This window comes from Athene noctua, chromosome 4 (genome assembly GCF_965140245.1).
Source record: "Athene noctua chromosome 4, bAthNoc1.hap1.1, whole genome shotgun sequence".
Lineage (NCBI taxonomy): Eukaryota > Metazoa > Chordata > Aves > Strigiformes > Strigidae > Athene > Athene noctua.
In genome coordinates, this window is record NC_134040.1 from 6,821,998 (window position 1) to 6,849,458 (window position 27,461).

The 27,461-nt window shown below is 40.3% G+C and overlaps 1 protein-coding gene across 1 annotated transcript; it reads right to left on the reverse strand.

Moving 5' to 3' along the window:
• Nucleotides 1-728: 728 nt before the first annotated feature.
• RMND5A (required for meiotic nuclear division 5 homolog A) lies at nucleotides 729-26,621 on the reverse strand. Its single transcript, XM_074904307.1, has 9 exons — nucleotides 26,268-26,621; nucleotides 21,508-21,650; nucleotides 15,103-15,237; nucleotides 14,843-14,943; nucleotides 9,667-9,833; nucleotides 8,757-8,922; nucleotides 5,999-6,101; nucleotides 3,810-3,964; nucleotides 729-2,453 (listed from the first exon to the last, which is right to left on the reverse strand). Exons 1-9 carry the CDS (start codon nucleotides 26,407-26,409, stop codon nucleotides 2,390-2,392), a joined length of 1,176 nt encoding a protein of 391 aa, XP_074760408.1. The 5' UTR covers nucleotides 26,410-26,621; the 3' UTR covers nucleotides 729-2,389.
• Nucleotides 26,622-27,461: the final 840 nt, after the last annotated feature.

Below are 27,461 nucleotides of genomic sequence, written 5' to 3' on the forward strand. Positions count from 1 at the left end.
CCATGTTAGAGAAAGTGTATGCATATCAGGCGTTAACTATACTTCAAATACAAAACCCTCAGAGTATTATTCACTTTTCTCTGTGCAAGCACTTTCTCTAGTTCCCAGAATCGTATCAGGCAGTAGTTGGAGACACTTGCAGCGCCTCAAAGGGCAAAACTGATAGCTGTAACCACCAAAACGCAGACGTGTTTCACAAACACCCAGCACAGCATCCCATTACTGTAAGCACATAAGCATTCTGTATTAAACTGCTAGCATCATCTGTTGGTGGAGCTTTAAAACTGCAATTATTTTTAAGTAAACATACAGACAGCTAGGAGAAGAACTGCAATTATCTAGTGAAAACAGCTGAGTTTTTCAATTAGCTATGGCTCTGTAACACGCACTATTTAAAAGTGAAAACAGGATCACTCTATATTAAAAAGATTCCAATAGGTAAGTTGAATTTATACCCTATTGCCATTTAATAACTGTGCCATTCTTGTACTCTAAACAACTGCATTAGAGGCACTATCAACACTAACCAGTGTTCACACCAACGCCAAAATACCAGCAGTGTCACAGAGAAAGAGATGCAGCACTTACACTTCAGGGTGGTTTTTGTTATGATGGTGTTTGTTTGTTTGTTTTAAATACTTCATATACCATTTCATATAAACGAAAAGCATTAAACAATTCCACTCAAAAGAAAAAGTTAAAAGCAATTTCACCAAGACTAGGAAACCTACATGGAAAATAATATCCTCACCCGTTTATTGTTGATTTTACCACTTGGTAACGCGGTTGTTTTGAACTCAGTGTGAATACAATTTAAGTTTTTCAGAAAAATCACACACCTGTATTTTTCACATGTATCAAACACATTTAAAGTTTAAAATTTGTGTGCCTTGACTTGCTCCTCTTAACGTCTCTTTAGGGATGTCCAATGTCACTGATGCGATAGAGTCCAACTCAGTCTCTCAAGTCAGGTGACATACAAATTCAAAAGGTGTAGATTTCTCAAAGACGGTCTTCTCTGTAGTGCATTGTGCTAGTGCATTCAACCAGTGTGTCAGTATTCAACCATACAAGCTTGGGGGGGGGGGGTGTTTAACTACACAATACAGAAATATAATTTTACATGTAGCTTTGCATGCCTTATGGCTGCTTGCCCTACTATAGGACAGTGCAATAAATACAAATATATGCACACTAGAAAAGATTTAACTGCCATGATCTACATCTTGTTTATGAGTACAAATTTACCTAGTCAACAATATGAGAAATTTAGCAGAAAAAGTGGCAATGGCAGTAATATTCTACTACAAAAACAAGGCTAGAAGCAAAGTGTTCTCAAGCTACAGAAAACTTGCTACCTTCTAATATATGATGTAGGGCCCAGTTCTGCCAAGTGCAGAGTCATGATCAGTAGATTGCATCAGAACATGCTTTCCCCCCATTTAACAATGAATACTTCTACAATTTATTTGGTTTTGATAACTGTTTATAAATAGCACACTATAATGACTAGTAAACTATACAGCAACATGACATTTATAGCCTAATCCTGAATACAAAGTTCAAAGAACATGACTACAAAGGCCAGAGAGCAAATGTCATTGACTAAAAGCATTTCCACCTCAGAATTTATTGAATGTTCTCTTACACAAACACTTCTCGATCATGAAACCGGAGGAACAGGATCTCCTATTCCCTCTCTGCTCCAGTAGTAATTTAGCCACACATCACCCTTATAAATTAGTGATGGATTTTAACAGGTAGCCCCTTGGGGCTATATACTTTATATACTTTATATATATGCACATTTACTTTGAATTCTATGTAAAAGTTGAAAAAATGTTTGAAAGAAAAACTCAGAATATATCACAGCTTTTTCAGCGAAAAAAATACAAATTAGTTTTATAACCACTATTCAATTTATCAAACTTTTTTTTTTTCTGAAGTATTTATCTTTAATTATGTACACATTACAGGAAATAAAACTTTTTCCACAAACATTCTCTAAGGTGACAGTTATCAATAGAATGATAGAATAATAGCAGGAAGAATATTAAACAAATGGGGGTGATCAATTTCTGCTTTTAAAAAGTAAAAAGTCACCATATAATTAAGTACAAAAACCTGCATTGAATGACAACTGCTGGTGTAGTAACTTGATCAGGTATGGAGACCAAGAGTATAGTAAAGCCCTATGGTAATAATATTTCTGTAGCATTTCCACTTGGTATGTATATACTAAATGTTGGCAAAGTTTTTGTAGCGTTAGCTTATACAAACATAGGAGTCCTCAGTCTGCTGCATAAAACGGAACAAGGGTGTTTTAATTCTCCTGAAATGCACCTGAAATCCAGAGTGTCACTTACAAACTGCATAATGAAACTTTTCTTCAGAAAAATATCTGTTTGGCGTCTCCAGGGCTCTGTTCCATCGGACAATAGGGGCATTTTAATCTAGGGACAAAGACAATGTGTTAGAATTGTGGCAATGTGTGACAACCGAGCATTAAAGGTATTGAGTTTGCAGTGATAGCCCTTCCTCTTTTTTCACCCCTGTAGCACAAGACAAATGTACTCTTAAGCCATAATGTTTTACTTGCCATTAAAAGTCACCTTTAGCTGAGAGACACCATGTCGTACTTTTTATTCTAATTACATTCTTTCTCACCTTTCACCCACACACCCCTGTATTATTAAATACCAAGGAATTACTCTTCCTGATTAATCTATTATTTCTACTTGTGGATTAATTTGTTGCATTTTAGTCATTTTAAATAGGCTGGTAGCTTTCACTTTGACTTCCTCAGCATCCAGTGCCTTTTACTCTCTGGTTCCCAAAATTCTGTGATTTTATAGCTCACTCTTATCAGCTCTCCTGCAGGCTATACCTAAAGAGGTCAGCCTGGCCTCCCTGCTGAGGTTTCCACTGATAAAATTCCACCTGCGCATAATATTTCTTCTAGCACTGATCCATTTTTCCCTATCTCTAAGTCTGGGGCCTTTCACACCCACCCTTGAGTTAATATTGTCAGAGCTGTGCTGTCACTAAAGCTGATCAATGAAAGCATCAGGAATGAGTGATCAGGAACAGGAATAAAGTAGCAGCAAGTTTACTGGCTTAAAATGGCTGAAGTCACCCATGAAGGCATACCTTTAAGCTTTTCTAACAGGGCAAAAAATGCAAACATCACCCGACATTCTCATTCATAGCGTCATATTTTCACATTAGATCTTGGAAAACAACTTAAGGCTCTAAATTAAGCTGACAGCCTCCACGGAAGCTGCATATATTCAATCCAAATTACCACTGGTTCTTCCTAAAGGAAATCTGTATAGCTCACACTCTCCCATTTCCTGCTTCCCAAAAGCCTGTAAGCACCCCACTGATACCTAAGGAGGGGTATTTCCACACTGGTAATTCAACTACCTGCTCAATTACTGAGCTATATTTCCCCAGAGGTTTAATTTTTAAGGGATGTTTCATGCTTTACTAAATATTGCTCTCGACAAAAAAAAAAATGTGTAAAAAGCCTCCATTTTGAATTTAAGACAACACAATGGTACTTACAACTTGGGATATTACTCTACTTGTATTCCTTCATGTAACTTTACTTTCTCAACATCAGAGGGTTTATAACACTTTTCTCCAGTGCATCAACTCAGTTTATCTGGCTTTTAAGTCATTCTCTAAGATTAACAAGCTTCCACCAATTATGAAATTATGGACTCAGTTTTCTTGAAACACAGTATTGTAGTTTTAAGATTTGTCCTTTTCTGTATGTTGCTTGAAATAAAAAAAATGGTACTTACTTGCTGCCATTAAACATTTTATTCAAAGCATCTCTTGATATAATATGACCACAGACTAATTTCATAGGTGGATTATTATCTGTTGTTTGCTGACGAAGAATAGGACAGGCAAATATTGAATGATACCAGCATTTTTTACCAAGGTCCACCTCAATCTGTGAAAGAAATTAACATAACAGTTTATCTTAGGAAACTACATTTCCAGTTAATTTATCCCTTTAGGTCACGGTCCATCCTTAATGGATTTCATAATTCAGCTGCAAAGGCAGCAAAATTCATTGTGTGGATGCCTGACAATTTCCCAGCCAAAAACACTTCATTGTGATCTTAAAATGGTAATTTATGTTGCTTCTCCCCATTCCTAACAAAACAGAATATTCTGACAGGGGACAAGTGCATATTTTAGTGCCAATCTATGCTCTGGCAAGAAAACTGAGCTGATGACCCAACAAGACTTTCTGTATTTCCTAGCCAGTGATTTCCAAAGTAGTTTAGATGATAGATCTCATTGGGGGAAGGGGGGGGGGGGGGGGGGGAAGGAAGATGAAAACCCCTTGGATTGATTATGTTAGTGTTCTACAGTTTCTTGAATGATTCTCCCAACATGTACATGTCGTGTCAATAATGAAGTGTATCAGAATAATTTCTTTTCAGTACCAACACAGAAGACACAGGTCCAGCACAACTCTTGCAATCAGAACAAAATGATTTCAGGAAGGGACATCTCACAGAGAACAGGTCTGTGACTTCATAAATTGACTATGAACTGCAAAAATCACAGCTTCTGTACCTGAAGCTCCGGGCTCTGACCAGTCCTCAGTTCTGACAGGTTTAACTTGCAACAGAATCTGACAATAGAGCCTTTTCACGCCACAATCTCTGTCTTTGCACAATGAAAATAAGGCTTCCCACCCCCATACTGCCTTCGCAGTACGTGTTAGAGAACCTTAGGTTCAGAAAATGCAAGGAGGCCTACATGTATTATTAACTGGTCTGCATCTGACAGCAATCTTTTCCTGAACACTCCCTTGCTAATCATTCCTGTGTGGACAGCAGGGCATGGATCTGTCACACTTGGAAGTTACACTCTCAATGTTACAGAAAACATAGCTGGGAGAAACTCACCACACGTACTTACGCTACAGGTTAATCTCTTCCAGCTACAATCAAAGATGCTAACTCAGTTCATGCCTAGCTTCCACTAAATAGGTTTTCTTTACAAATCAAGACCAGGCCACTGGAGAGCTGCACACACCTGGTAAGAGCTATAAAGGGAAACTGGGGTTTTGTAACAACTAAACTTCATTTCAACCGATATAAATGAGTTGTGCTGGAAGCATAATGCATTGGATCCTGATTCAGCTCCTGTGTCCCCAGATGCAGCACTTAATTCTTTCATCTCCTATCTGCCTGACAGTCAGTGCAAAGCAACCCATGGACAGAGCTCAAGCCTAGCCTGGGCTCTCAGCTGCTCTCCACTTACATAAAACATCTCATACGTTCAGTGTAAGGTTAAGTGGAAGATGAAAGCATCTGTTTTGTTAAGGTCATTTGATCAAAGACCTTTTCAATATGAAAGGGGATACAAGCAAAGGGGGAATCAACAAACAAAACAGAAATACAAACCTGGCAGACAAACATAACCGAGACAACAAGAAACAGCTTTGACAGTCACACTATTTGACAGGTCATCAAGAAACTACAACCAAACTCACACTTTGCCATAGATAAGAGTGCAAACTTGGGGGTCTTGGAGGAGAGGGAGTCAGCAGAAATATACAAATTGCAGGAGGAACATGCAGAAGGGGACTGGGAAGGAATGGCCAGAAAGGGGTACAGAAGGGGCCAGAAGGGCCATGCCAGTATTTGAGGGTCCCTGAACATGCATTTGCTTGTGAATCTAGAGTGGTGCATGTGTGCTTTCATCAGTGAATTTCAATCTTTACCAGCCAAAAAGGAGGAAGAGATCTTGGCTGTTTTATGCAAGACTACAAACAGGAAAGCAGCAGTCACGTCCATCAGCCTGGGATGGAGACCCGGAGGTCTCTGTAACTGTAGGAAGTCTCAAGCCCTGGAGGTGATGGAGGTAGCAGCTATGTATAACATCCCTTAATGCTCAGCACAAAAGAAAACCCAAACCAGCATTTAACATCCGAAATCTGCCCTGGGAGAGCTTAGCATCAACTCACCGGTAGTTCATCCTTCTGGTTCCAAACACCTGTGCACTGCCTTTGCTCAATAACTGCCTTGATATTAATTAGAGCTGGTAATGCTACACAACCTGCTGAAAAACTGCAAAAAAAGGAAACATTAACATATGGTGTCTGTTAGGAAACCAGCATTTTTCATATTTCTACTTTAAAGGTTAACTGGGACACAAGAGTGCTGTGCTGCTTCACGCAGTTCTTGTCTGTATGTCTAAGCTCCCTTCAAGCATAACAAACAAGAGTTTTAGGGCAGGTTATCAGCTGCTCTGCATCTTAGGCTAGGGCCCTCATGTACTACACTCCTGACTGAAAACAACAGTTAATCCCTGCTCTGAGTCTTGTAATGAATTGATTTTCTATACCACCTACTTTTATTTTGAGCTGTATAGGCAGAAGATATGTTAGCTTATAGAGGCAGCTGCTCTCAACTGTGGAAGAGTACATACAGCCCAGGGGTTTCCACGTAACCCACGTGTACACACAACACATAATCCTTTAATTATATGTAATTATCATGTAGAGAAACATGTCTTTCCACCTTCAACTAAAAATCAAGGAAACAGTGTAGAAAAAAAACACAGAAAGGCAGCAAAGGAAGAAAACCACAGCCTGTAACAAGAATGGCAGTATACAACCAACCAAAGTCAGTGTCCCAACAGTGCAGCCTGCTCTGGGAGTTACTATTACCAGAACTTACCACATTACTTTGAAATATTTCACTATGTTTCAAAAGAAAGTATGACACTCAGTTTCCACAAATTAACAGAAGTTTTGATGGATTTAAGTCTAATGACAGTGCTATAGACCTGGAAATCAGCAGCAACAGAAACAAGATTTGGCCTTGGTATGAGCCTGCTCTGTTTTTTTGGCAGACTATTTTACTATTTGTGCAAATTTTATTGTCCAGAGAAGTCACAAGCTTCCTCTCCACTCTGCCCCTCCAAATACTTGTTTTTATGTTTCCACAGAACATTCTGGCTAGTTTACTTGGGAGGGATGGGATGTGCCTGAAACCTACGGATCTCTTGCCTAAGCTAAAACAAAAAAAACATCATACTCCTCACCTCCAACTGGCTATTTTAATCCTTGCACTTTGCCTTCTGGTTATTTCAGCCCTGAGCATAACTTATGTTAATCCTCTGGAAATTTTAGACAAATAGTATTTATAGAAATAAAAGCATTATTGCTTTAATGGTTCTGTATGAAAACATTTCAGGAAGAGTTCTTTAAGAGTATAATAACTCAAGTAAATAGTAAACTCAAATGGTGTCCTGTAGCCCTCAAGACCTTGAACCATGACCTCCTTAGTATGACAGAACTTTTCCACTGACTCCACACAGTAAATCAGACCAGGAGGCCTGTATAGGATTAGATAAATACTGGAGAAACCAAACAGCCTTAAAAAAAGTGACCACTACTCATGTTCTAGAAAGCAATATATTTTATAGCAGGGATTTAACTTCAAGCTGCTTTAATTTCTAAAGGATTTGCAGCACTGAAAGATCACACCAGTTTAGAACAGCCTTGTTTATGACAAAAGTATCAATACCACCTATACAGTAAATACATTCCAGTGCAATCAATTTCACACCAGGCACAAAGTAAGTGTCCAACCAATACAAACATCAATAACGGGGATTTTCCACTTCACCAAAAATCTCTTGGCCATTTGCACTGAAAACCACATTACAGCATCAGTGCATGAGCAATTAAAACGTAAAGGATTGCTGTTAACTTGAAACAGGAAAAAGATGAAAAAGCCAGAGACATAAGTTTTAGATATCTATAAAACCCTCAAACTGAAACTCGTAATGTTTATTGCAGAAACACAATTAATCTGAAAGTGTTCCCTTCGTTGCTTCTGTTGTATTTTGTGGCAGAGGTGCAAACAGAAGAAGCAGAAGCCTTGACAGTTTTAAGTGCTCTAAACTAAGCACTGAAGTCTAATAACAGCAACATGCAAACAGTACAAAAAAAAAGCAAGAGGTAGTGAAGCTTGTGCTAAGTAGCAAATCTAGCCCAGAAAGATACATATCATTTATTTTCTATTTAATATCTGAAATGAAAATGAGAACATCAGGCGAGTGTATCTGGGGAGCTAAATAGCAGCTAATCTGTTTTATCTTCAGAGAAGCTAGAAGAGATTAGGTTGGGTTTTCTTCTCGTATCTAGCATGCTCCTACAGATTTGCGTTTTGTCAGATTAGGTACTGAGTTTGAATTGAAAGTGCCTCTTTCTTCTTTGCAAACGAGGTCCAGCAAACAATTTGGAAATTGAAAGCTGAAATCACAACATAACTCTCAAGCATTCTTCTGAAGAGAAAAAAGGTTAAGTAATGTGTGGATTAAAAACCAAGGTGATCAAATACTGACAGAATCACAGCCACAGTTTGGAGTTTTTTTGCTGTTAAACAGCAGGGACAATTTTCACACATTTGCTGTGGGGAATAATGAGCTGATTGCCATCCTCACCTTTTGCAATGATGTCTAAACTATGGAAGCCAAATTCCATCCATAAATGCTTCCTCTTGTGCTGCAAAGGTGCAGGGTAAAGCACAGCACACGGGAACCTCTGACTTCTAATCTTTGCAAATCTTGTTAGAACTAAGTGTAACTACGCTCTTAATTTAATACAAGCTAGATGACACTACTTCTCAAAAGCTGTTTCTTTTGTCCTCAACAAGAAACAGAAACCAAAACACTGTGTACCTGGTCTTAAAAGCAAGTGAAAGCCAGCATACCTAACACTGAGAGGTGACTCAACTGAGAGACCCAGAAGAGCACAGGCATCTCTTGTAAAGATGTCACAGATGTCCGCCCACTGGTTTGCATCTAATAGATGAACGTAGGGAGAGTTCTCTATACCTTGCCGCAGATACACCAGGCTGCCCATCAAAACCTGAATATCTGTGAGGGACCAGGAACAGTTAATTATTTTATAGGACAGATAAAAGCCAATGTGTCTACAGTCTTAGTTTTTACATGGAAAACAGGCAGATGCTCCAAATCAATAATACACGTCCTCACCTCTACAAAATACAACTACAGCCATCACAGAACTGACCCCTACAGCTGTGAGAGCGCCAGTCCACTATGGATAGAGGAGGGGGGGGCATCTGCCCCTCTACAAGCACGGCATGCTGCCTATTAATTTGCTCTGAACAGGTTTACTTTTTTGGTAAGCTTTGACGCACACACAGTACCCTAAAAATTAGGTTTTACTGTATTCAGTTTGAGATTGTTCACTTAACTCACATATTGCCCATTTTTCAAAAGTTTCACTTCTCTTTGTATTACCCCACGCAGCAGAAAATAGAAGACTATTCCAAGAACATTTCTGTGCATTTTTAACACTTTAGCCTGGCAGCAGGCCTATTCTAGATGTGATCTACGTATTATTTAAAGAGTCAAAAACCTTAAATTTAAGCAAATATGCAGACATATTAAAATATAATTTTATTCCCTCTCTAAAAGAAAAAAGGCGTTAATTCAAACTGTAAGGATTCAGGTTATACAAGTTAAATACAAAAATAAGAAGCCTCTAACAAAATGCAAATAACAGAGCTAACCACATTTGGAATGCAATTTATATTTTACTCATGGTGCCACATTCAAGTGCTTTAAAATCCCTTAATGTGACTGAAAACTTACCTTTCTGATGATTTAGGGCAAACGGCTGGAAGTTTTTCGCATACTGAAGTGCTTCTCTTTGATTTGCTGTTCCACCCATCAATAAACTAATGAAATATAATCTGTGCAGTTTAAATTCCAATGAACTATTCTGTGCCATGAGCATTTCTCTGTTGGATACTGCCCACCTAGAAGAAACGAGGAGGTACAATGGGACATAAGAGTAATTAAGTGTCAGCTTACACCATTACGAAATGATTACAATTATCAACCACTTATTTCAAGGAGAATATGACTGTTCCCTGAACAATGGCCAGACCCTTTACAAAGGTGTACAACACGTGAACAATAGTACTTTTGGTGCTGCTGTACAGGTTAACCTCTGCAAAATTTAACATGCACTGGCTTCCAAGTGCAAGATTAAGCACAATATATGGTAGAAACAGCTAGAATCTACTGTTTTTGGTTGATATTACTCAGAATCTTAACAATTACAGATAGTCTTCAACTGCATGTTGAAGAAGTTTGACCAAGCCTTTCAAAAACATATTTTCCAACTTCCTCACTCACCAAACATTTTCTCTAAGCCACAATGTTTATACGTGTGCGTATGTTGCCCTGGAGAGGGGAAGTGTGTCTAATGGGACCTCGAAGACAGACATTGTCAAGACCTTACAATGGAGGATAAGGAGAAGGGAAATCAGTTTAAATATCATACGTTACCCTATGTAAACTTTGCTTTCCGTGTTATTTTCAACTCAGACAATAAAAATACTTTTCACTTTCTGGGCCTCGTTCACCATGACAACACTTATGTTTGGCTTCCAAATAACATAGAAGAATTCTTAAACATGCACCAAGTAAAATCAACTGGAATTTTCAAAGCATTTTAAAAAAGTTATATTATTATTTAGATTTTATCCATCCCTTTCTTGTGTTTCTGTGTTTGGTTGTTGGGGTTTTTTTTTCCCCCCCTGCATTCAATTTAGTCAGGCCTAAATCAATCCAACCTTTCTCTTAAGAACTTCAAGTTTCAATGTTTTTCAGTACATCTGTTTCTCATTAGTGTTAATTAGTTATACTATTTTCACTGTGGGGGCCCCATTAAGCAAAGAGCTTTTCACTTTTCAGCAAGGAAGTGAGCCAGTCTCTGGTCCTTAAAAGAAGGAGTACGTGAGGCTTCTATTCTTTTCAACCAATATTAAAATAAGAAAATTAAGCATTCTTACCGTACTGGTAAAGCTTTCAATGGAAGTTAGCCTTCTGCATCAAGATGTAAGTGTTAATGAGCAACTATTTACTTTCAATTTGTTGTGGTGACTGTGTCAGGAGTCTGATTTTACTGGCAAGGCTTTGTAATGACAGCAGTAACCTTTCAGTAGGAAACAGTGAAAAATGTAGCCTTTGAACTAAGCACAAGCCCTACTTATCCCTAATTTCAAGCAGTTTCAGATGAGCCTCAGAAGACTGTAAACACTGTAATCTCCACCAGGAGGGAAGGGCACACTCACTACCCATGGGCTGTTGAGGGTGGGGGTGTTTGTTTTGGTTTGGGTTTTTGGTTGGGGTTTTTTTTCGGGTTTTTTTGTTGTTTTTTTTTTTTTTATGACCAGTGTCTACAATGTAAACCAGATATAGTGGCACTAAAGCTCACTCCCAAACTAAGAAAACAAGAGCCTGAAGTTAAAAACCGTAGACCAATAAGCAGCTGAAAGACAAAAAAACCTACTATCAATAAACAATAAGGCTAGTCCACAGTCTCATCAATGAGGTATTAATCAGTATTGCATCAAAAGAGCCTCCATCTTCTCCCTGCCAATATTTGCAACCACATGACGTGGTACTTCATCTGGCTGAGATCAAGTCTATTTTTCCAAATTAGCTTTTAGACAGGCTTTCCATTTTTAGCTCTTTTGAGTGGCAGCACAGATTTGTATCAGAAGAAAGCAGTCACAGAAACAAGGCCTGAGGTACTTGGTCTAGGACACGCTGTTCCTATTTCCAATGGAAAGACAAAAAATGAACAAGTGAGGTTTAAAACATTCAACTCGCATACTCTCTACCACTGTCCAAAATCATTAGTAATCACAACACCTGTCTTCCTACCTCTTCTCAAAACAATACTTTCAGAGTGTTTTCACTTCTGAGGCTCAAATCCATCTGAATTTTTTAAAGTTTACAATATACTATTCAAACCACAGGTACACAGAGGTCTGTTCTAGCTCCCACATGGGAGTTAAAATGAATTTCACAAAGCCTAACAAAGATTAAATTAAGTTTAAAACATACCCCAGGTCCCAGAAAATACCATCAAGACCTACGCACCTTGCTGCTTTACAGACAGAAGACAAGACAATCTCTCTTCCCCAGGAGATTACAGTCAAAAGCTTTGAACCTGCAGGATATTCCCACCAGACCTTCACATGGAGACCCACCTGGACTCAGAAGGGCCAGAATGCACCCAGAAAGAACCTATGGATTCCCCCCCAAAATCACAATGAGAAAAGTCACTGGCAATTAATGGGATCCTGCAGAAGTACAGAGATTACACAGTTTAGGGTGCAGGACCAAACTGGGCATCTACATGGTCAAGTTGCACACCCCACAAAAAAAAAGTTGTACCAAATTTAATTCTGAAGTGTAGTCTAATTTTACATGTTGGAATTTGTATTAGTAAGAAAATCTGAAAAAAAAAATACAGTTCGAGTCTTTTTTTTTAAATCAAGTATGAATACTAAATACTATCAGCACAGCAGGACTTTGGAAGTTTTTTTGAAAAGTCATTAATCTTACAACTCCTTTTTGGTGGCAGTGACCAGGAGCCACCCACGCTTGCTTTGTTTCCAACACCAAGTTAAGCCGAGCACCAACTGCAGAGCACTGGCAGAGCCAGAGAGACTGGTTATTGTTTTCATCCCAACCTACGGCAATTTTGCATGGGCAAACCCTGCTATACACCCCTTCCTGGTTCATGATACTGGAATTAATTATCCTTGTGTAACACCCTTTTGCTTCAACAACAGTGTCAGTAACCTAACCCTAGAATGGGCCAGTTTGGGACTGCTTTTATGCACCCCTGAAGCTGTATTTACTGGTGCCAATTTTAGCCATTTATTAGCTTTTTGCCCAAAGGGCACAATGCCACCCCTCCAAGTTCCTCTCACATAGAGACTGTCCCTCCAAGAGTGGTTTCTATCCTTCCTCCTGAACACCCACATCTGCTGGGAAATAACACAGGAAATAGATTCACTAGCATCAGCAGTTCTCCAGAATAACCAGGCATTTAAGATATCAGTTACGTACTAAGCTGTATAGTTTTGTCACATTTTGATAATCCTCAGTAACAACCATGGTTTTTACAGAAGCATCACTTTAAATAAGGACTCTCTGTGCCTAGCAGCAGGCAAAGAGAAGCAGCTTTTGCACTGAAGAGTTTAAACAGAATAAACATGAACAGAAATGAGAGGAGGTGGGGGAGGGAGACCAGCATACAAACTGTGCTGACAATACACCCTATTCTCTGTCCATTCAGCTGTCTTCAGAATAAGAGTTCCTTTGAAGAAGGACCTTCTCCTTTGTTTGAAAAAGATTTAACACATTGCAGGAATGAGAAAATATGACTAAGTAGCAACAAGTAAGGCATAAGGCCTAGCGAACTGGAGCTAAAATTAATTTAGTGACTTCAAGTGAGTGGATGTAACACCAAGTTACTGTTCCTCAGAGAGCGTCCTTCCCAACAGCTAATGTTATTTGAACTACAAGAAATACGTGGTGTAGCTGACAGTAAATCCTGTTTCAGTTGTAACACCAGGCATTTCAGTGTTGCTTCCCTTCAATTAGCCAGTTCAACAGTAATAAACCACGTGAACTTTCCACCTGTGTAACTATGTTCAAGAACCAACTATTTAGGTCAAACTTTGCACAACCCAGAGGCATAATCCAGGGTTTGGTTTATGAACACCATGATTTGAATATCAGAGTATCCCTGCACTTAGTTTGGATGCCAGTAAGCCCTGAACTGACACACCTGTGTTGGTTCATGTTAAAGGGAAAATATTTGTTAATATGAAAATGTACTTCACTGAATAATGCAAAAAAGGCATCTTAAATACATGAATTATGCTCTGGAATGAAACAAGAATTTTGATCTTGCTTTGGTTTCATAGTTCCTATTTTTAAAAGGTCACTTAAAAGTTGGCTTTGTTTGGATTTGGATTTTGTATATGGTGGTTGTTTTTTGGGTTTGTTTGGTTTTTTTTTTTCTCACTTCTGAGACAAACCTAAGCTTACCAAAGCTCTCGCAACTTAAAAAAAAATTGTTTTGGTGCTTGTTTGAGGTTTTCTTATTTTTAAAATAAAAGCTATTCTGAAATGGTGCTGAGCAGCTACATATCCACTACTGTAAATATAAAACAGTAGCCCAATGAGACATTTCATCACCTTTTCTTCTTCACTGACTTTTAGCACCACCTTACATGTCTAATGGTTGTAAAGTTGACCAAGGACAAGAAAATATCCTGGTACACCTCAGATACTCCCAGACTTAAGTTTTCACCTGAGCATTCAGTATTATCTATTAACTGAACCGTTTTGTTCTGAAGAAATCTCACTAACAGATCCCACGGTCAGTCCAGGCTCCCAGCAGCAGCTCACTTCTCACCCAGTGTTAATCAGCACCAACCTGGCAGCAGCAGCAGCCTACAAAGTACACACCTATCCTTTCATGCCCTCTTCCCACCCTGTGGTCCTTTATCTGGAGAGTGAGTTGAGGAAAAGTGAGAACTTTGATTCCCAAGTCAAATTCTGCTCACCCCAAAGGCTTGGTGAAGCCAAAAAGACTTGCTGGTACCCAACACCTTTAGTAAGTCCTGGTATCCTTCATAACTGAACCTTTTAAAACAAGGTTCACTAATAATTCACTGTAAGGCTAAGTACCATCATGGCAGACAACTGTTTCTCCAAGTGATGTTTCTTTCCCAAAACCTTAAATCAGCATCACAAATGATTCGAAAGAGACCCTCAGTTAAGTACTGCCCACGGGGAGGGACACAGCAGGGAGGAAAGAAGGAATGGGTTCATGCAGTAACTAGATCTCTCAAAGGAGAAACAGGGACACATCAAAATACACTAAAAAGATAATATTTTTAAAAGTAAGAATTTGTAAAAAAAAGAAGAGAAAAAAAATGATCAGACTCACTCTAATGCAGGTCTCAGAACTCTAACTTTTAATGCTTCCAATATTCGATTCAATTCCACAAATGGTTCTTTTTGACTTTGATCTATTGATAGACCAGATTCCTGAAAAATCAGAGGCAGTTTTTAGTTGAAGCCTAAGAAAACATAGGATTAAACCGACAATTTAAGTATTCACCTGGACAATTAACATTTAAAAAGGACACTAACACAAAGCGTAATTTTCCATGGTGGATAACATTCCACATCCACACTTAACGTTACCTGACAAAGTTCCTCTGCTACATCCAACATCCCCTGCCGGAAGAAGTGCTCCACCATCACCTCGTTGAGGATTCGCTGGCTGTCAGCCTGCCAGCACCCATCTATCCCCACACTGCTGATGTCAGAGTCAAAATTCTGAAACGTACAAATTAACAGTTAATAGGCTGGAACAAATCACCCCACGTAATTTTTCTTTGATTATGCAGGACACCTATGTCTCCACCCTGATGCTTTCTGCCTATTACTCAGTTGGCCCTCAATTACCTCCTGTTCAAAGTGAAATATATGTCAGCTGCTTCATTATCTCCTGTGTACAGAAGAAGAAATCCTTTGGCTTTCTCATTTCAAGTCTGAATATTATCCACAATAAGGAATTACACTGACAAATTACAAGTCTAGCTAGAAAATTAGAAATCTAGTTAACTAATAAAGGGGTTTCCAGCCCATGATGCATTTTTGAAGGAAGTATCTACAGAAAAGGCTTTTTCCATATGCGAAAACTGAAAATGCATAGAGAACAGAAAACAAAGTCGCCTACACTAGAATCAAAATAGCGTTATCAATGCATCACTGTCACTACAGTGCACCAAATTAGAAGTAAAAGCTTTAACTCGAGAATTTTTTACATAGCTGGGGGGGTAGACAATGCTGAAAAAAGAAAGTGTCACTTCTCCCCACCCCCAAACGACAATGAAACTCGAATCTCTGAAGACCTCAACATCCCAGCAACAGGATGAGCTTTGAAGATCTGAGAGATCTTTTACGGATCTAACTCCAATGATCCCACTGCCATGTATTTTTAGGCCAGTGGCCTATGGACATATTCCAGGAATAAGTAAAAATATTGTCACAGTGACTCTTCAGTAACACTTAACACTGCTCGGCACTGTGCCTCTTGGCAGCAGAAGAACAACACTTATTCTAATCCAAGATATAAACCAGGGTTTTAACTGCTAACATGTTTTATGATCAGGGCAGGCAGGTTAATTTGAATAAAAGTCCTCACCCGTTGCCTAAAACAGGCTTCTTGCAAAAGAAACAGTCTAGAAGTCAGTGTGCACTGCTTGCTGCCTGACACGACGATTGTGGCTGTCTTCCAAGAAGTAACTTCAGAAATCAGAAGTTTAATGATAACAGCAGTGCTTTGGCTGTGGCTCTGTGACGACCGACAGTCCTGCACAATATGGGAACACTGACCTAGCAAACACGCATGCTTCTGTCAAAGCAGGCAGAGCAAATAACGTAAAGTTGGTACGAGCTATCTTCTAGTACTGTGCACAGCTCAGCTTCGCACTGCATCTTCATTTGCCACTTCCTAATTTCCTTCATCAGCCACCTCCACGTCTCCTTCAGTGCTGCTCTGCCATCATGAGAGAGGGGCAGCTTTCTCATCCCTGCACGTTGTGGCTTCAAAACCACCATTCCCTTCAGGTCTCTTAGCAAACTTTCAGTAAAACATTAACCTTAGGTTAACAAATTGTCTCTTCCATCTTTCAGAGATGGTGGAGCAAGAGGAGCATTTAAATTATTGCCATTGATTCAAATCTCACGTTTAACAACATTTTCACTTATGTGTAAGCTGTAAGCTCTTTATCATGCTGCTCATTTTTAAGTTGCATCTTGAAAAAAAAAAATAATCTTGAAGATTAAATAATACTGTTCTCATTTGTGCCAACCGTTTGCCTCTGTTTCACTACCATTTGATTTTGGTATCACTGTCCTAACAGCAGTAGCAGGTAACATAAACCCATCAACAACCCATTTGAGAAATACCCAAGGCAGTAGCAAGAACACACAAGCTGGTGTTCTAGGTGGGGTGGGGGGATGGAAATCAGTAATCTAAAAATAATCAACTACATTATTTTTCATGCAATTTCAAGTCTTACTGAATGGATAATCCTATAAAAAGAAACTGTATTCTTCTAGGCAGTTACCAACTACTGGACCTGAACCTATGCCTTAAATATCATCACATCCTTCTCATTGCTTGGGGGCAGGAGTACTAGAGCCACCTACCTCACTTCCTTCACAAAATCCACATTTGGTTCTGAAACAACAAACCTATGAGCCTTGAGAACCTTTTCAAAACCCCATCATAAATTAATTTTCCTAAATCCCACAGAAGATTATGAGTCTAGGTCATATTAACCTAGATGTGCTGTAGATTCAAGTCACATCATACAACCTGAGGACCTAAATTTTTTTTCTCCCCCTCATCCATTCTTCGATCAGCCCAGTCTTGACCAGGTTCTCATTTCAATAACTTTTTTTTTTTAAAAAAATACCTCAACAATTTCCAAGGTCTTTATTATATGTGGGATTCTACAACTCTGCCTCCTCTGGGTCCTGAGGAGCTTCAAGAACTGACTGCACGTATTGCAGTGAGTGACTGTCACATGTCAGAATAAATTACTGCTTGTCTTTGGCTTACACATTTCATAACTGTCATGCATGCGTGATATGCTGGTGACTACACATCTCAGTTGTTTTCTAAATGCTAACAGTATGCTAACTGATAGCACGTGGGGTTTAATGAGATTTCAAAAGTTGAAATAAATTCCTTAAGTTACAGACTCCAGAAAGGTTACTTTGTGCTTTTCAGGTTTTAAGCTTAGAAGAGGGTCAGTTAATATTCCTGAGAAACAAGCTTCTCAAAAAAAAAAAAAAAAGTGCCTAACCAAAAAAGCCCTAGTCTAGAGCTAAAAAATTTTTATGTGCTAAATGTACCAATGATACAACATAAACTACATTACTGAAAATTGCTGAAATGGAAGGAGGGCTTCAAGATGCAAGTAACACAAGATGGACCATTTTAACCAACATACAACCTTTCATGTTATTAGTAACAACACAATTATGAAGAAAAAATGACTAATTTTATTCCTCAGTTTCTCAGTGGAGATCACTTCGTGCATTCTTCCCTTCTGAATTCTGACCCAAAATACATTTGTTTACCTTGTCTGTTCAGTTTGTTGGTTCATAATATAAAGTTCGACTTGCAAAGACTCTGTATTTATTTAGCCATATTCTTCACAGCAACATAATGTTCATTACAGGTTTGTAGTTTGTACAGAAGTTTTTACATTAAACAAACATTAACTTGGTAAAAGTTTGCTTTCCCAAAACAAAGTCTGGACTAAAATGTTGGCCCTTTAAAAACAGGCTTAACATTCGGGGGGGGGGGGGGGGGGGGAATGGAAGGAGCTACCATTTATGCCACTTAATTTCCTGAACGAAGGCATTTAACCACTACTCAAACAGATTGCTGCTAGAGGGAAAACATTTACCAGCCCCACCAAACATGCTCTGAGATGAATTCAAACCATTCCAGAAGAGCAATTGATTTACAGGGAGGCTGGTGAGTGAGCTACCTGATAACAACTTGCTGAACAACAGTGATGTGATGAATTCTGGAAGCAGAGCAAATGCTACCACAATAAAGAAAAATCTGGATGCAAACATTTCCTTTCAAAGGAGAAAAGCTCTCTGGAAGAAAGGGCAACACTTCATGGATCAGAAGTACATAATCCATGCAGAATTATTATGAAAAAAGGTCTAGTTTATTAGATAAACCTTCCAGGAACTGATAACTAAAAAAGCAACACACAAAGTTTTGGCATTTCAGACTAACGTGGCTCATGTTTGATGCCAAATTTGAACTTCATTTTTCAAATGCTCAGGAGCTTCTGTTCTCAGAGTGAACTCTGCAGGTAGAATCTAGGTCCCATCTAAATTCATAAGCAACTACTACACTAACCCAAAAATCAACTAGACTAAATTTTATATATAGGTATAACTGTCCCTCAACACTGGGAAACAGAAATTTAACCTGAAATGTGCCATGAGCAGATAACTCAGCAAATTCTTTCAAAATCCAAGCTTGTTAAGTAGGAAGTTTGTTGATTCTACATGTTAACAACAGCTGTCATTTGGTTGCATGACATAAAATTGGTACCAATATTAGCATGTTTCCCTATCTCAAATCAGACAATAAAATGAGTTGCATTTTTCTGTGCCTGAGCATATACAGCTAGAAAGACCATAAGCAGTGTTCTAGATATATTAATCCATCTATAAAATAAATGAGGATTTACACGTGACAGAAATAAATCTCATGAATCAAGGCAAGGGCTGTTCTGCTTTAAATTCTAACAAGCGTTTTATTTAGGAAGCAGTAGGATTTTGCCCAGAACATGCTGAGAATCAATTCACTACATCAATTACACTTAATTACTTCAATTGGTTTAAGCTTAGGTATATTATAGCGAAGGCATTGGGGGAAGGCAAATGGGACTTGGATGCCAACACAGACTTTGCTGGCAGGTTTCGAGCATATTTTCCAGCAGCACAGGGAAATCACATTAAGTTCGTATGGAAGGTTTCCTTCAAATGTCACTGTCCAGGGAAGCATTAAATTCCACCTGAATTTAAACATTACACATATTCATCTGACAATCAGGCCAGGAGTTCAGGGTACCTTTTAAAGTAGTTCCCTTAAGATACTACAGTCAGGGAAAACCAGTAAAATTCAAACTACTTGCCTTGAGAAAGAGTCAAAGTTCATATTTAAGGAAACAATCCTAACTGATGCTCTGAACTTTATAAAAATACATCCAAATACGAGCAGGACTGGGGACTCATGCAGTTCCCACTGCTTCTCGTCTTTTGATGTCAACACCACAGACACTAAACCAGGATTTGCAATCTAGAGGAATGAGAACACTGAACAGAGCAAGTTGAGCTCATTTTTGAACACTTCACTGAAACAGCCCATCTGACACTCAGACACAGAGCAGATTACTAGTATCCTTTCTACCATTTTACAAAACCACTTGAAATTTTAAAAATGTTTTTATTTACAGCTACCCTTTTCCAAATAAAAATAGTAGATAAACTGAAAACAGCAGGACAGAAACAACACTGGAAAAACTATGCCCATGACAACTGAAACAGCTATTTGGAGATTAGACTCAAGTCTAAACTTTATTAAGCTTGCCAGTGTTGTTTTCTTTGGCTTCTAAGAAATACTACCCCCAATTTCCTTTGAATATTCACATCCTCTGTAGAGGACCTAAGGCTGCTCTACCTCAGAGTATTTAAATGAAAAAGGCATAGCCAAACCTGAATATTGTTTGTACAAAGCCCACTTGCTAAAGCAGAATAGGAAAGTTTCAAACTTAGGACAAGATTACATAGATTTATTCCAGGCTTTGAGCCAATAATAAGGATGGAATTTTACTCTAGTTAATTGGTTTAGATACAGCAGCAAGGATTAGAGGCAGATGCGTCCTTAAACTCTGGATAACAGTGATGCTTGGATTAAAGCTATTAGTACAAAGTTTGAGCTCTCCATGATGGTCAGCTATAGATACAAACAAAAAATAACTGTTGCACAGACATTCTGCCCAATAATGCTTTAACAGATTACCATTACTAACAAAGTTTAGATGAGATTCCCAAAGGATGAATGAATATTCTGTAACACTGCAAATGTCTTTGTCCAGACGAAAAGACTCATTTTACTACTGGGTTCCCTAGTAAGATAAGGTGAACCTCAAACCAAATGTTTAGACTTAACAACACCAGCATGTTCTGATATGAAACTATCACATAATGTCCAAAAAGCAAGTACAAGACTCCCTGCATAAAGAATTACTTTATATGAAAGAACACATAGATAGAGAAAAGCATGGCCTGAAAGTATACATACAGCACCACTTACACACAAAAAAGAGTTTTAGTATCATTTCATAGAATTGTTAACATCTACCTGAAAAAAATATATTCAGATCCCAGTTATTCTTGAACCTGGAACTCATATAAGAATGTCTCATATGCAGAGCTTCAAAGATAAGCTGCCCTACCTTCTTATTTGTTATGGCATAGGGACAGATACTACGAGGAGTTTCATCTACTCGCATTAGGAGTACTGAGTGTTACAAAATTAAGCCCTAAGAACCAACAACACATCTGAAATACATACAAAATGTCTTTCTTAAAATCTATGGTTTAACACCGCCTTCTAGAACAAAAAAAAAAAAACCACTTTTGAGTTATTTGCTGACAATTAACTAGAAATGCAATATATATATTAAAACCCCAGTATTTCTTATTGAAGCAAATATTTTGCTAAACTGATGTAACGGATACTAAGTCTAGTAATATCAACAGAGCATGTTCTCTTGAAAATTAAGAGTTTTGAACTGCCTCAGAGGGAAACTCTGTATACCACAAACTCTAAAAGCAAGTACTGTACACCCCACTGTCTTGCCTCTGCCCCAAGCCTATGCTTCTGTAGTTGACAGGAAGATTTAATTAAGCTTACTTGCAGTATAAATCCAAATTTTGTAAAGCAGAGTACACACAACAGAATATATGCAATAACACAAACCACAGAAGAAATACCTTATCAATGGCTTTTCCAACTCGGGATACACTGCTGTGAATGTCTTTATGATCAGAGGCCAGTTTTTGAACTGTGTCTTTTATTCTTTTACAACACTGTGTCATAACAAGTGAAATTGTCCCCGACAAGTCTCCATCTTGATCTAGACAAAAAAGAAGAAAATTACTAACTTTGCTACAAACAAATTATAAATTAAATCTCTCAATATGCAACAACATATAAAGACAAGAAATGGTATTAAAAGAAAGAAATGCAGCCTAGAGACTATTTGCAAATCAAGGTCAGTGGAAATGAAAGATGATGTACAGGACACAGCTCACTCATGGAGTGAGGAATCCAGCTGGGTGCACAATGACAGTTGAACAAGTGCAACAGTTTAAAAAATTAATGTAAAGATCTCATGTGTCTCAGTCACAGTGGTCTAATAAACACCTCTTAAAGAAACACCCCAATCCACAAATCTCACAGAATACAGTAAGAAACTAACGAACATACTACAGGATCAGTTTTCTTTTAGACAGTTCCTTGAAGATACATCAGAACATCATGTTTATCTTCAACAAGGTGCAAGCAAAATTTGGATTAATGAGGGCCCCACTCATTCTTGTCCCTCAAGCTACTCAATTCTATCTGTCTGAATTTGAGCTGTATGAAACTTTTCCTTCCTGACTCATGGGAACAGCTCTAAACAGTTCAGCCAGTCTCAAATTCTCCTTGATGGATGAGAAACAGCCCATAAAAGACCTGACTGTGAACATCAGATCCACTCTTTCTTGTCATAAGATTTATTCTCTAGAAACCGTGACATTTTTAAACTGATGTCCAACCAACAGGTGCAATACTGTATTACCTATTCTGTGGACAAAATAATAAATACAAACTCTTTACAAGCCCCTGACCACATCACTGCGCATAACAGTTTATACTCTTGTGCCTTGACTCAAACACAACTCAGTAGCTTACGTCAGAAAAAAATTACATTGTTTTGTGCTTTACTCCAGTCCTTCCTTTCAGCTTTTAATTTCAAAATACAAGAAGGATCTATTTTCCAGCTTTACCTCCCAAGGTCTCCCTCAAAGTTCATTCTACATGAAGAATTTTTCCTTTAGGGACAGGGACCTAGCTGCCTTCAACTGCGTGGGAAAGCTAATTTAAGTGGGAGAGCAGCCCAGAAATGTTTCCCTTAACATACCGGATTCAAACCCTTCATGGGAAAAAATAAAATCCCCCAAATATCTCTTTAGAAGAAAGGTTTAAAAAGCAACCACGTTTTCCATAAAGCGTGTTCCTTTCTCATTTCATATTTTAACACAGCTTTGGTTTCAGCAGCACGTGAAGAGTCCACTTTCTGGTATTTCATGGAAGGCAAAATGCAGGTGCATCGAACTGCTGCTGCAGGACTAGAACCCAAGAACAACAGAAACGAATTGTACCTCTTACAGTGTACCCTTAGCAATATGCCTCCGATGAGAGCAAAGGAAATCCAGAAAAAAGCTGTAATCACAGGGGTAGGTAATAATTTACCAGCCACTTATTCTAGATACCTTCCTTTATGCATCCTATCTCTCAACCCTGCCACTGACGTCAACAGCAAAACCAACCTGTTGTTACACACTAAAACTAGCTCATTTCTAGAAAACTAAATAGCTCCTGTCCATCCCCACAAGCCTCAGCTGAGGAAGCTTTAACAGCATTTTTGCAACAGCCATAGCTTTTAAGAAGGCAAAAAAAGCTTTAACTTTTTTTCTGCCTCCAGTCCCATGAAGCTACTGATCACCTCCTGGGCAAACAGCTAACAGGGCTCTATATTTTTCCTAGTGAATGAGCGAGGAGTAACAGCATCAAAACAGTCTCTTCAGTGCACATTCACTAACTTGAGTCTGTGTATCCTGTATTAAAAATGAAAGTTTCTATCAACTATTACATGAAGTTCACCTCCTAAAATTATTTTGAGAATAATCATTACTTCTTGGCTGCTATTTAATTTTTATGATAGACTTTTAAAAATCACATGAAGGCTCTTCTGTCTCATGACTTTGCCAAGACAAAATGATCAGAGATTACACAACAAGCAAGATGGAAATACTCATTCCCCAATAAACAGAGAGGTTAAAATACACTTTCTTAATAGCCTTTTTTTTTTCTTTTTTCAAAAGCCATTAAGTCAAAACCCAAACAACTTACACGCTTAACTGTTTTTACCCCAAGCAAGTAAGTGAATTACTGGCCCCTAACACTGTCGCAGAAACCCGCCACAGTAAAGCAATGAAAATATCTACACAGGAAAAGCCAGCAGAGACGCAAGAGAAAAGATTTCCACTCTTCACCCATCTCTTTCAGCTTTAATTAAACTATAAGCTACTTCTAAAAAGTCAGCAGAAGAAAGTCTGCAGTTATACCAGTAATTCAGTGTTCACAGAACACTACACACCAGCAGCTTCTCCCTGTATTGTGTACGTATATTCACAATTTAAAAAAAAACAACCATTAGTGAGCAGACACCAGGCACAGAGTACAGTCCAAAGCCAAGTTTACTCAGCCAGACACATTTATATCATCCAAGAAATCACAATCCTGCCTTGGCTACTCCAGGAGGCGAGATGTATTAGGGGAAGAGAGAAGAAAAACAAACTTTGTCTTCCTATTCACAAGCCTTAGCATAGGGCTGTTCTGCGCTTATGCTTTTACATGAAAACAGCTCCAGAAATTTTAAGAGACTGTGTTAAGTGGGGAAAAGAAAATCAGTTTAGAGGTTGAAGCAGCTTCTAAGTTTCTTTTTTTCCACCCACTTCCTTTCTATATCCACTGCCTATTTAAGGCCTTTTCATAAATCTTTGCTCTCAAACCTAGTCCTACAGCCTTAATTTCTTCTTCAGCAGTGAGGGTTCTCTTTTCTTTTCCTTTTTTACTTTGAAATTGTATATACAAGCATATTTCTGCAGTTCAGACCCCTAATTACAGAGCTTTACTTTAAGAGGTCTGGCTGCTTCCACTTCCAATTTTCATAAATACTCAGGATACAGTATACAAAAGCTGGAAATACCTGGTCTTATTAGAACATTATAAATAATGTGTTAAAGAAAAAGTAAGAGTTTTGCTACCTATGAAGCCATCTTACCCTCATGCCAAAATTGAGCAGAGTCCCCAGATGTTTGAGTGTGCAGTAATAACATACTTGTTTCGTTCTAGAGTACTTACTGAAAGAAAGGTCAACGTGGGATGTACTCTGCTGGGACAGCATCACTATTTATTAGGTAAGTGCTGAAAACATGTCCAGGGCCTTCACAGGGCAGTCCCCAAAAACTCTTATTCTAAGTCTGGATGGAAAACCTAATGAGGACCCTGAAGCATCCGCACACTGGAACCTTTTAATTTTATTACAAAGAGAGTAAAAGCTCTGAATCTGCAACAGGACTCCCACATTTGTCAACAGGACAAATCTTTACATCCCCACAGACTCCTATGAAGATCAATACAAGCGTAAGAGCCACACCACACAGCTTTCCAGGCAAGGTCAGCACCTCAGTTTGTCAGACATGCATTTTATCAACTGCTCTTAACGCACAAGCCCAAAATGTTTTGAACAGCACAAAATGTATTTATTGAAACACAGTTCAAAACAACGTCAGAGAGACTGAACATTGTTTCATCCCAAATAAATGCCTCAGAACCGGAGTTCCATGTTTGCTCTCTATGGAAATTGCTGTGTACACACAGCAGGCTCTAATACACTCATGTTTATGTTCCTGGAATTACACGCACTTTAAGTGAGCTTTGCACCTGTATTTGTATAAGACTACAGCAAACACATTTTTTCTGAACCAAACAAAAGCAGACTGGAAAACAGTGAAATAGCAGTTTGCTCTCAAGTGAAATAGCAGTTTGGGCTCAGGAGCCTACAAGTTTCCATTTTTAATCCCAGAGCCATCACTCTCTTCCTGCACGGCCTTGGGTAAATCACTTCAGCTGTCTCACCATCCCCTCCCACTCCATCAATAAACACTGCATTACCTCCATCTGAAGGATTTCGCAAGGTTTAAATGTCTCGTGTTTATAGCGCGCTTTGGCCATCTAGCCCGCCTGCGCAAGGGCTCAACATCAGCTGTAAAACACACACAAGACTCAGGAGGCCGTGTTTACTTCCTGCTGAAGAGTGGCTTTACCCTAAACACTTCCAAACCCAGACACATCAGAAGAAAACAACTTAGAGACTTCGGAGAAGAAAAAAAAAAAAGGGGGGGGGGGGGGGCAGAAAAAGGCAGCCCCGCTGTTTATTTCCCCCGGGGGTGACTAATCCCATTGTAACTCAACATAAAGGCGCAGAAGGTATGAACGGGCTGACCAGGGTCACGCCGTACCTGCTGATCAGGAGCAAACACTCCTCTTCAGCGGCGCACAGAAGGCAGGCGAGGCCCGGCAGGGCCCGTACCTGTTCTCACCTTTAACTTTTCCCGGTCAGAAACGCACACAAAGCCCCGACTCCAGGGAGATGGGGGGGGGGGACGACACGGCAGAGCTCCAGCTCAGCCCCTCCGCAGCACTGACGGTCCCTGCTCCCCAGGGCCGGCCCCAAAGCGGGACAGGGACCCCCCGGGAGCGGAAAAGCGCTGTTCAGCCCAGATCTTAGAGGGGGGGTTCTCCCTAGAGGGATCCCCCAACCCACAAAGACCGAAAGTTTTCGGCCTTTGAACCCCGGAGGAAGGAGCCGGGGCCCGTTTCCTCAGGGAAGGGGTAAGGGGTGGGGGGGGTCTCCACGTACTCTCAGTCTGGAGGATCTCCCGGCGCAGTCCGCCCGCGTACTGGATGAGCTCTTCGAGGCTGCGTTCGCAGAGCTGCCCGTAGCCCGAGAACTTCTGCAGCACCTTCTCCAGCTCCCTCTCCACCGTCACGCACTGGTCCATAGCGGCCGGCACCGGGCCGCGCTCCTCCTCTTCCTCTTCTTCCTCCTCCTCTGCCGCCGGGCCCCCCTCTCTGCCCGGGACCCCCTCTCTGCCCACCCCACCCTCGCCGCTCTCCGCCAGCACCGTCCCGCCGGCGCGGCCCGGCCCGGCCCGAAGCGCCGCTCGCTTCCAACTTCCCCGTCTCCTCAGGCTGCCGCAGTTCCGCACAGGCAGCGCCAGGGGCAGGCGGGGACCTCAACGGAACTCGGAGCAGGCAGCACCGCAGACACCTTCGTCGGGGACCTAACCTCAACCCACCCAGGGAGGGGCAGTGATTATTACTCAGGCAGCGCGGCGGACAGCCCCCGCCCGCCGCCGGGACGACACCGGGGGGCGGCGAGGAGGGCGGGTTATTTCTACCGGTGCCCCGCGGTCGGGATAGCCTCAGAGGCCCTGGGCGGCGCTGGGCTTTTAGGCTTTTCAGTTAGGTGGTCTGCGGGGCAGGCGGTGGGGAGATTAGCGTGGGGAGAGTGGGTGTTGCGGCTCAGGCAGGGAGGTAGGCAGCTAAGAGCGGGGGCCTGAGTGAGGCCGCTGTTGCCACGGCGACGTGGAGGCCTGTGGGGGGTGCCCGGGGAGGCGGCGGGGCCGGGCCGGGGCTGGCAGCTCCCCGCGCTGTCCTGGCTCCGCAGGGGCAGCCCCTTTCTTCTCGCTCTTAGGGCCGGGCTGCGCGACCCTTTGGGCCGGCGCCTGGCTGGCAGGCGGCAGGCCGAAGCCCGTGCTAGGGCTGGTGGGGGTGGGTGTAGTGTCAGCGCTGAGATAAAACCCCGGGGCAGCGGGAAAGTGCGGCTGGGGGGCTCGGTGCAGTAGTGTGGCACCAGGGGCAGAGGGGGGTTCGCTTCCAGTCAGGCTGTGGGGAACGCATCTCGCAGCTGCCCCAAACATTTCATAAGTTACATGCTGAAGAGAGCCTTTAAACAGAGTCAGGGCTGCATTAAGAACCTCGGCGTGCCGGAAACAGAATTCTTAGCCTGTCATTAGGTTGTTAGCTTGGTTAGTAAACTTCCTCTTAACTT